At 37.1% G+C, this 10959-nt stretch overlaps 1 protein-coding gene across 1 annotated transcript; it reads right to left on the bottom strand.

Moving 5' to 3' along the window:
* Positions 1-9385: 9385 nt before the first annotated feature.
* LOC127557493 (olfactory receptor 52P1-like) lies at positions 9386-10345 on the bottom strand. The gene has a single exon (XM_051990805.1). It carries the CDS (start codon positions 10343-10345, stop codon positions 9386-9388), a length of 960 nt encoding a protein of 319 aa, XP_051846765.1.
* Between the last annotated feature and the right edge of the window lie 614 nt (positions 10346-10959).

Genomic DNA, 10959 nt, shown 5'->3' with positions numbered 1-10959 from the left:
ACCTTTCATTTGTTGATGAATTAGCTTTCTTCTCAAAATCCAGGGATCATGTCAGTGAAACTATCATTTTAATTATTCTGGATGAGCAAGGAATAACAAGTTAATATTTATATGAAAACAGAGAAAGTTTACAGTGTGGACAATAGAAATACAAAAATGGAGGAAATAACCAATAGTAAGTAGAGGAGCTCTTTTTAGAGGAGCACTTTTTAGTCTTGGCATCACAATTCATATGTTTTCATGTCACTAATGAGGAAAAAAAACATCAATTTTATTGCTACTGGTATAAAAAATCCTTTCCTTAATGAGAAAGATGGACAGAAATTAAATCATGCTGCCTTGTCCATCATCTATCAACATTACCCTATTGTCTCTTAATAATAAGCGAGTACAGTTTCTCTTCACTTACACTTGACATAATTTAACTCCTCCTTCTGCACATTTTTTATCATAATCCTTCATTTAAAAGCTTAGTTCATTTGTGAAAATATGTGTAGAAGAAGTGAACATGTTTAACATATTGAATTTCTTGCTGTTTAGGGGAGGGAAGAGGGGAAAGAAGAGAAAAAATTTGGAGCACAAGGTTTTTCAAGGGTGAATGCTGCAAATTATCCATGCATATATTTTGAAAATAAAAAGCTTTAATTAAAAAAAAAAAGAAAAATATCCCCACAAAAAGCTTAGTTCATTCTAGATTTTAATCTACTTGGGATGATTCTCACTCCTCAATAATGGTCAGATTTTTTTTTTTCTTTTGAGTATATGTTTTTTCTTCTATCTCCCTAATATTCTGTACATAATTTTAAAGCAAATATAATACATAATTTTAAAAATAATATATTAAATTTTAAACAATTACTTAATGTTTTCCCCCAGTTATATTCAAAACATTTTTTTTTGCATTTGTTTCTAAAATTTTTGAGTTCCATGTTCACTCCCTTATTCTGGTCCACAATTAAGAAATAAACATAGATCTCCCATCCTAATGAAAATAAAAATCCTCAAGAAAAACGAAGGTTTTTTGTTTGTTTGTTTATTTGCTTTTTAAGAGAGAGAAAGAGAAAGAGAGAATGTTTCAGTCTGTATTCAGACTTTTCTGGGTATGGATAGAATTTTTTATCATATGTCATCCTTTAGAGTTGTCATGGATAATTGCACTACTGAGAACAGCAAAGTCATTCTGGAACATTGGTATTACTTGTATATAGTACATTTCATTTTGCTTGAGTTCATGGAGGACTTTCATGGAGAAAATTATAATGGGGGAGTTGTTCTTTCAAATTTTCTTTATGACAGTAACAAGTGGCTTTTTGTATAACTTTCACTTCTACTACCTCAAAATAGCAAGAATTTTGTCAAATGTGCATATTAATCAAATATGCATCAATATCAAATATTAATCAACATATAACTGGAAGAAAAAGAAAAAGTCTATGCAAGTTATTATGCTTTTTTGTCACTACTGATTTGAACAATATCTGCAAACAAGTAGGTGATTAATAAATATTTATTGACTGCTGACTAGTTATTTGTAGTGAGGATTGTTTAAGTAAGTACTTTAATAGAAAGAATCAGGTCTTTTCTAACTTACCTATCATCTTTCAGCTTAGTACAATATTTTGAATATAGTGTGTTAAACTGAATTTTAAAATTGAATTGAATTGAAATATAATGCAAGAGAAACTGAGGCAAATCAGAGATTAGAGGTTTTTAATATTTTAATAGTGGAGAATTTGAAAGCCATGACTAGGTGGCTGAATGGGACCCTTGCCTCAAAGAATCCAGCAATAAGCAAGTAATTCCAGAGACTTTTATAGAGCTCCAGTGATCAGGGAAACAAAGGCCAGGGGGAGCAGAGAACTGGGTGAGTGGAAATTCCAGGAAGGACTATACCTTCAGTTCTGACAGGTTGAGGGTAAGGAGGAAGGATCATAAATTCTGATAAGTTGGGAGTGAAGAAGGTGGTCAAGCAGGACACAGGAAATCTAAGCCAGGAAGATAGAGAGTGACATCTAGATATTTTAGATAAACCATCTGGAGTTTTATGACTCTTTGGAATGCCAGAACTCCACAGCCCTAATTATCTCAGTCCTAATGGCCAGGAAGGAAGGGGTTGCCAACAAGGAAACTGAAGCAAAACAATTCAGGGAAACCGAGTCAGAACAATTCAGGAAAACTGAGGCAAGGAAACTGAAGTATTACACAAACAATACTCCTTTTTTTCTGTCTGTTCTTCACAATCATAGCATCATCCCAGACCTAGTCCACCACTACTATTTGGAGAAATCAAAAATTACCCAGTAAATTTTACCAAATATTTGGACAAGTGTTCTTCATCTGGTGGTTAATTAGCTTAGTTTAAGATATATGTATATATTTGTGTGTGTGTACATATATATATGTATATATATACACACACACACATACATGCTAAGATATGAAAAATATGTAAAGAAAAAACCTTTTCTATTGGAGTAGTGATAGAATCTTCAATGTTAGTGTGGTGAGCAGGAGAATTGATAAAAATTGATTCCTTAGGCAAGAAGAAAGAAGACTCTGATAATGGAAATCAGTTTAGTTCCAAGGTCCCATTCTCTAAAGGTAATCCAGTCAGAAATCCAACTTAGGTCAGGACCCTGAGGGCTACATTTTCCCAATAAAACAATTTATGACTCATGATTTTGCTGCTACCTTCCTTTGGGTCACTTTGGGACAGTCTGCCTCATAGTGTCTTTCCCTTTCTCCTTTCCTCATTGCTTATCTCCCCTAACTCCACTATACTTCCCAACCTCACTTTTTCTCCTTACATTTAACAAACTCTTTTAGGGTTCTAAGTCCCTTTCAGGATTTAGCCTGCCAGCTAAGGGCATGCCCCAACCTCCATTGACTCACTCATCCTCATAGGGTGTTTCCTTTATATTGGGTAATTGTGAGTTCCACTGAGGAATTTGTCTTTTATATGCTCTACCAACCTTTTGGCAGAATGAAAGATTCCAAAATCTAGGGACTGTAGTATCATGTAACCAAGTCGGGAATGTAGCAGAGGGTAGCTCTGGCAATTTCTGGGATGAGTGTATCCCAAGCAAACCTTGGGTGATATTGTAAAGGCAGTACTCTCAAACCTGCTTTGGCTGGGAACTGAGTGGGCATCTGTGCACTGATCCAATTGACTATTCCTTTTACTCTGGTATTTAATGAAGAAAGTGAGACTGAATCAGGAAGAATTAAGTCAAGGACAGTAACTAAAGTTACTGAAGTTTTTAATTACTTCAAGGTCAGAAATCTAGTTCTAGAATGGGGTCATTCCTACTCTGATGAACAAATATTATTGGATAAGTTACACCAGAGAAGCAGTGAAGGGAATAATAGAATAGTTAGATCCCACTAGCAGAATGTTATGGGAAACTACAACGACTTTAGAAAAGTTATTGGCAGGAAGAGGAGGAACATGTGTTACACTTGGAAGTTTCCTAGTACTCTTAGTACAGCCCTATCAGAAGAATTAGCAGAGAATACAGGGATAGATTATCCATCCTGTCTAAGGAGATCTGTGCAGAGGTTTTTAAAAGTCTTTTATGGCATGGAATATAAAAAATTAGCCAAATAGGAGGGGTAGAAAAGGATGTGGAAACCAAATGATTGAAAAGAAAAAAAAAGGGGGAAATTATGAAAAATGGATGGCCATTTTGGTTATGAAACAATTACAAAAATTAAATTGGAAAAATGAAACAAATTAGAAAACTGAAACATACAAGGACATCAAGGAATAATCAAGGATGCAGTTTATCTTCTCCCAAAAGAAAGTAAATTTCTTGAGGGCAGACTGACTTTTATAATCAGGGGTGGCCTGAAATTTAAAAAGAATCTTTTGTTCCTTGCCCTAAGCCCTCCTCTGTTACCTTCTCCTCTCCTACAGTGTAAACTCCTTTGGGACAGGACTGGCTAAGTAATAAGGAGTGGAGATTCATGTCTTGTACTTCTGAAACTTTCAATTAATGGGGAATCAGGGGAGGGACTTGTGCTTCATGACAGGAAATAAAATGATGCCTTTGGAGTTTTAAAGGTGTTTTTACTCACCTAGGCACCCATTCTTGCAAGAGTATAAAATAAATCTTTCCTGCATTCATCTTTGAATTACTAGAGTTCTTGATAAGATATTTTGTTTCTTATACTGGTGTCTATTATATTCCTTCATTTTGTCTGTAACCTAGTCCCCTAAATAAATTTACCTTTTTTTCAAAAAGAATAGCCATTGTTAATTCTTCACATGACCAAACCCCAATTTTTGGTGCCTGCTATCATTTAGTGACAAACCCCACATCATAGATTATGTCACTAGTAGAGAACTGTCTTGTCTAGAAGCAAAGTGCTGGGGCAGGAGGAGTGTGGGAGGCACGAAGGAGGATGAATTCTGAAGATTTCTCTATGGGAGAATAAGATGAAAAGGTACCTGACTGATCATAATAAACTGTTATTACCTGATGATATTAGTGAATTAAAACTAAAATTGAGGTGGGGAGGGATTAGCCACAATTGGAATAATGTAAATGAGTTTGATTAAAGTTGCTGTTTTATGTAGAAGGTTATAAAAGTTTCCACACACATATCCCCTGAACACTCCATCTCCTATATGAGTCCCTTGGAAAAGTTACCTCAGTTTTTAAGTGCTCTAAAGGTCATTTGGCAAGAGAGAGCCAGAAGAAAAGGGTGTAAGTCCCTCTTATCCAGTATACCAGAAATTTATATTATATAGGGTCCAGACAAAAATATACCTAGGCAAACAAGCACTCCATACACAATTAAGTAATTTTGCAGAGAAGATAACATAAATGTTCAAATTAAAGTCTGCTGAGAATATATAAATATTCAAATTTGGGAAATTCAAGCACAGAGTGTACTCAAAATATTAGACCTGGGTAGGATCTAAGCATTCCCTGCAGCCATGTCTCTTTCATTGGAGAGTCTCAGGTATGACCTCTACTGAAAACTTTTGGGTTAGGTAATTTCTGGACATACAAAGTTAGATTTAAGCAGTATAACAACTGATATATTTTCTGAATGACATAATAAAGCATTTTCCACAAACACGAGTCTTTATAAATATGTTTACTTTTTATCAACCAGTCCGAAGATACATATATTTAAGTAAAATGTATTTAATCAAATAGAATAGCAAATAAAATGACAAGAAAATATTTCTCCCCCCACCCACCATACATAGAATATACTTCTCCCACATGAATTATGCCATGAATGAGTAGGGTACATAATGGGAAAATACATTTAATTGATGACCACTCATGGAGGGTACATATTAAGGAATTTATGTGGCCAGAGAACATGTATAGCTAGGAAAACTCATACTTCCACCCTCCAAAGCTACAGTGTTGTCAGCTTCCTCTGGTGATGTTATCATTTTGTTTGTCAGTCACGTCCAAGTTTTCATGACCCCATTTGGATTTTTCTTGGCAAAGATACTGGAATAATTTATCATTTCCTTCTCCAGCTCATTTTACAGATGAGGGAACTGAAGCAAACAATATTAAGTAATTTGTCTAAGATCACTAGGCTAGTAGAAAAGCTAGTATATGTCTGAGCCTAGATTTGAACTCAGAAAGATGTCTTCCTTTTGTACTGTACACTGTACCACCTACTGCTCTCAGTTAGGCAAGTCATTCTGCTGGTTTCATGTTTGCTTCTGTTTCTGAAAACAGTTTCTAAAATTTTCTTCAATCACCTACCTAAATTTTCAGTCTACTGGAATGCTGTGGCTAAATAGCTTCTTCTGATAAAGAAAATCTTATGATTGTTCAATCTTGGTCAAAGATCCCAAACTAACATAATCAATTAAGCCTTAGATGAACAAAAGCTAGACAAAAAAAATTCAAGGATAAGATTGTTTTGTTTGTATTTTTGTTTGTTTTTGTTTTAACTCCTGGTGTTAGTGGCTGAGCCACAGTTATATCTCCTCTTACATTTGAACTCCCAGAAAAGACATTACAAGATTGAAGTCTTCTGATCAGTACTCAAAATCTAAAGTGTTGAATAATAAATAATGGGTTTTATATCTTTGTTTTCTTCTAGATGCATCTATTTCTTCAGTGTGCCTCAATTATTCTCAGAGCCATAGTGTCTCTTGAATTTCCCAAATTTGAATGTTTATGTTTTCTCAATAGATCTTAACTGCCCAAAACAAAAATTAAAAGCACAAAAGTTATGTGGACATTGGGCTATGAAGTCCATTTCATTTCTAAGAACTTCTTAATTAAAATGAAGATAAAGAGGTATATCTTTTCTCTATGTTTGCAACCCATATTATTATTAATTTATTGTTTATATCTTATGGCAGAAAAAAAAAAACAAAAAACAGCAACCTATTTTGACCATCAGAAAAATTTCAAAGTCTCCTTCTATAGAAAAGTTAAAAAAGACTAAAAACTCAGTGATCAAATTCTATATAAGCTGAGGCATTTCTCAATGTTAAGTCAGAATAAAAAGAAAGAAACAAACCAAACTAAAATAAAACCAAATGCAGAAGTGACATCAACACCAAAAGAAAAAAAAACAAAAAACCCTAATGAATAAATAAAACTTCTTTATATTTAAAGAAGCTCTTTTGATTCTCTGTAAAGATTGAAAGAAATAAGCTTACTAGATAGTCTTGTACAAATAAAGTAGACCTGATTTTTCTTGATACTTTCAAAGAATTAATGTAGTAGTGATTCATTATGTGTATCTGCAATCTGCATAATTGAAAAATAATAAGCACTTAATGAATTCTTTTTTCCTTCCTTCATTGTATATGTTTGTAATATTCTCTCTAAAATGTAATATTCTTTGTTGAGGTTTTCTTGGGGTCTCTGGAGGCAGCCATCATTTCACTTCAGTAATCACCACAAGTGCAGCCAGGAGTTAAAGTCCAAATCCTTTATTATCTCTTTCCAATCTTGTCTCCTTTCCTGGGGCCCTGTTAGCTTTCTTATAGTCCAGATCCTTTATTATCTCCTTCCTGGGGCTGGGCAACTTTCTGGAGAGCCTTTCAGTCTGGCCTTGGTCTTAGTGGGGGAAGTGCAGGAGTCCAGGCCAGCCACTAGGAAGATCGAAGATGGAATTGAATTTCTTCCCTTGGTTCTGAGAGCTTAAACTCCTGCCACCAGTCCTTTGCCTTCTCTTAGAATGTCTCTGAATCTAATTGGCTGAGGCTTCTAGGTTATATGCTCCACACTGAGTACAAACCAATCATTATATCACTAGGAAACCATTATTTATAGGATCAGATTAATGCTAAACTAGATTTAACCACTGTCTCCTCAATTCCACTTAGTACCTTGTTTCAAGTTCTGGCCCATAACATCTGCTTGTAGGATTAAATCAATCATACTGAACCATGATAAATTAGATAACTATTGTCTCTATCAATTCCACTGACTTAGTACCTTGTAAGAATCCTTTGTTTCAAGTTCAGAGTTCTGGTCCATAACATATGTATGCACCATGCAAGTGTGTGCATGAATGCATGTGTGTGTGTGTGTATGTGTAAAGTAAGAAACTGCAACTTCAGGGTGAGTGAAACTCTATAAGGCTAACAAATTAAAGTTGGAAAATCAAAATTTTATGGACACTGATTATTTGTCTTATTCTTTCCCTTCCTGATCATACATCCCATGGTCATATGAAGCTTTGCCAGTGTTCTTTTGACACTTTACATCTGGGAAAGAGTAGGATAGACATACCCTAGAGAAACCCACACTTGAGAAAGCTGGATGTGGGGCAGGGGAGGGAGAAAATTTGGAAAGTAAATTCAGATAGATGTAATGGGCTGAAGCTGAGCAAATGCACTAGGGGGAGCCACAGGTAACCCTAGAGAACTCCTAAATCTAGCCCTTTATACTATTAACTTCTTGATTTTTGACAAAGATGCACTGGCTCCAGCAGACAGGTTTTATAACCCACCGGAAGGGCAGTGTCCAGTGCAAGCAGCTCCACTATCTTTAGATAATCGCCAGGTGATGTGGAGAGACCCAGAAAGTGGTGAATGGAAGGGACCAGATAGACTAACTGCTTGGGGGAGAGGGTTTGCTTGTATCTCCACAGATGGAGAAAGAAACAGATGGGTGCCAATGAGCTGTATTCGCCTTGTCCATCACAGAGAGCCGGAGCAGACCCTTGAAACGAAGGAGAAGATCCAAGAAACATGGGTTGGTCCCATTGCTGACTGTGCCCATCACTGAAAAAGCACGGAAGTTATGGCGTTTGACTCATGGACATCGAAAATTGTTAGTATGATGACCGTGTTTAGCGCCCAGAGTATATTAAAATCAGCCGGAGTCAGAATAAGGAAAATCCTTGATCTTTATTATTGATTCTTTATTCTTTGAGGAGGTGAAGGGGAATGGCGATAGGAAGTGAAAGCAATCGCCACACAAATCTGGCCAGCAGTGACTCTGGCTCTCACACTCCACCCACCAAATCCTCTAGGCAATCTCCTGTACAGCACATCAAACTTGCACAGAGAGTGGGAGGGGCCATTCTTTCTCCAAGCATATATTAATAGAGTATTATCCGATTGCTAATTAGCCTCAAGTGCTCAGACCAGACCTCAGGGCATTTGCTCATCTTCAGCCCATTACAGATAATCTAATGGGAGACACTGACCTCATTCCAGGTATGAAGAGATGGGCTAGGATGCTTTTTGAGCTCTCACTGACAGCATTCATGTTGTTTCATGCCAAAAGTGATCTGGAGTATTATTCTGCCTATGAGTTTCTGAGCCATATAGTTTCTACTGGGCTTAGTTTCTTCATTTACAAGACCACTGATAATCTCTAAGGATTCATTCAGCTCCGTTAGTCTTTGACTAATGATTTCACAAATTCATTGGATGATTCCCATCAGAACATTTCTGTTGGTGGAGACAGTATAGAAATTAAAGTCATGGGACATAGATGATTGTTAGAGCTGAGGAGAGTGGACTCCTAAAAGATGCAGCAATATAAGCATGAAGTTGATAATTATGTGGATTAAGGGAGAAAGGTAGATATCTAGACCTCATGTCCAGAAAAATAGATAGATTGTATACTATTATTTGAATACATGAAGTCACAGTCCAGGGCATGAGAGATAATCCCTCTGTAAGGTAATGACATCAATGACTGGGGATAACCTGAGGAAAGATGTGAAGAACCTATCGTATGTGTCCTTGACTGGAGAGAAGAGAGTGGTAGAGAAAGAAGTCCTTGACAATGATTGTGACCTGGTTGGTTAGAATGGCCCCAGCAATTTCTACCTCATACCACATCTGATCTTCCTTATTCTCTTAGTAGGGAAATGTTTCCTCTTGGGGATGCTGATGTCCAGTTATCTAATCCCCTACTTCCATATCACCCTAGTCTTTTTCCCCAGAACTTTGGCCTCTCAAGAACACCCTAACTACTCGATCTCGGATCTCTTTAGTTTTAACACCATAGACAATGGGGTTGAGTGCTGGTGGGAAGAGCAGGTAAACGTTTGCCAAGAGAATGTGGATGTGAAGTGGGACATGGCGACCAAAGCGATGGGTAAAGAAGGAAAAGAGGGCAGGCGTGTAGGAGATGAGGATGACACAGATATGGGAGCCACACGTCCCCAGGGCCTTAGCCCTGGCTTCACGGGATGAGAGGCGGAGGACAGCTCGCGCAATAAGTGCATAGGACAGGCCAATGCAGAGCAAGTCCACCCCAATGACGAGCAATGCTGCTGTCAAACCGTACACACGGTTGGGTATGGTGTTCCCACAAGCCAGCTTCACCACAGCCATGTGTTCACAGTATGTATGTGGAATCACATGACTGTGGCAGAAGCTCAGGCGTCCAATAAGAAAGGGGCAAGGAAACATCAGCAGGGAACCGCGTAGCAGCGCAGCTAAGCCAATCCGAGCAATGACTGTGTCAGTTAGAATAGTAGCATAGCGCAGGGGGTCACAGATGGCAACATAACGGTCGAAGGCCATGGCTAGCAGCACTGTGGACTCCATCATGCAGAAGGCATGAATGAAGAACATCTGGGCCAGGCAAGTGGCAACAGCAATGTGCCCAGCCCCAAACCACAGGATGGCCAGAAGTTTGGGCAAAGTGGTGACTGATGCAGCCAGATCAATGGTCGAGAGCATACAGAGGAAGAAGTACACAGGCTTATGAAGAGCAGGCTCAGTGGCAACCACAGCCAAGATGGTCACATTACCCACGATAGTAGCCATGCCCAGGAAGCACACGGGTATGGAGAGCCATAGATGGATTGACTCCAAGCCTGGAATGCCCAGGAGAAATAACATAAGAGGTTCCTGGATTGTGTTGTTTGAAGATATCATGGCCTATCCCCACGATCCTGGGTTCCAAAGTATTATCAAACGTTCATCAAATCACCTGCAAAAATAGGACAAATATTTGAGGAATTAGTGAAAAGGAATAAGGCATTAAAAAGTTCTAAAAGAGACAGGGCTTCTCTTTTTGTTCTTTTTTTTTTTTTAATTAAAGCTTTTTATTTTTCAAAACATGTGCATGGACAATTCTTCAACATTAGTCTTACAAAACCATATTATATATATATACATATATATATATATACACACACACATATATGTATATATTTGTACATTTATGTATATAGGTATATGCATATATATATTTATACAATTATCATGCTACACAAGAAAAATCAAATCAAACTAGTAAAAAAAAAGATAGTAGTAAAAAAAAAAAAGAGAGAGAAGCAAAATAAAATGCAAGCAAACAACAACAAAAGAGTGAAAATGCTATGCTGTGAATCCCACTCAGTGCCCACAATCCTCTCTCTGGCTCTTTTTATTACTGAACAATTGGAACTGGTTTGAATAATCTTATTGGTGAAGAGAGCCACATCCATCAGAATTGATCACTATATAATCTTGTTGCTGCCATGTATAATGATCTCCTAGTTCTGCTC

This window comes from Antechinus flavipes, chromosome 3 (assembly GCF_016432865.1).
Source record: "Antechinus flavipes isolate AdamAnt ecotype Samford, QLD, Australia chromosome 3, AdamAnt_v2, whole genome shotgun sequence".
Lineage (NCBI taxonomy): Eukaryota > Metazoa > Chordata > Mammalia > Dasyuromorphia > Dasyuridae > Antechinus > Antechinus flavipes.
This window is presented reverse-complemented; position numbering and strand designations above follow the sequence as displayed.

Excerpts from the sequence above, each read along its gene's own strand:
- LOC127557493 (XM_051990805.1), bottom strand. The coding sequence starts at position 10,345 with ATGATATCTTCAAACAACACAATCCAGGAACCTCTTATGTTATTTCTC.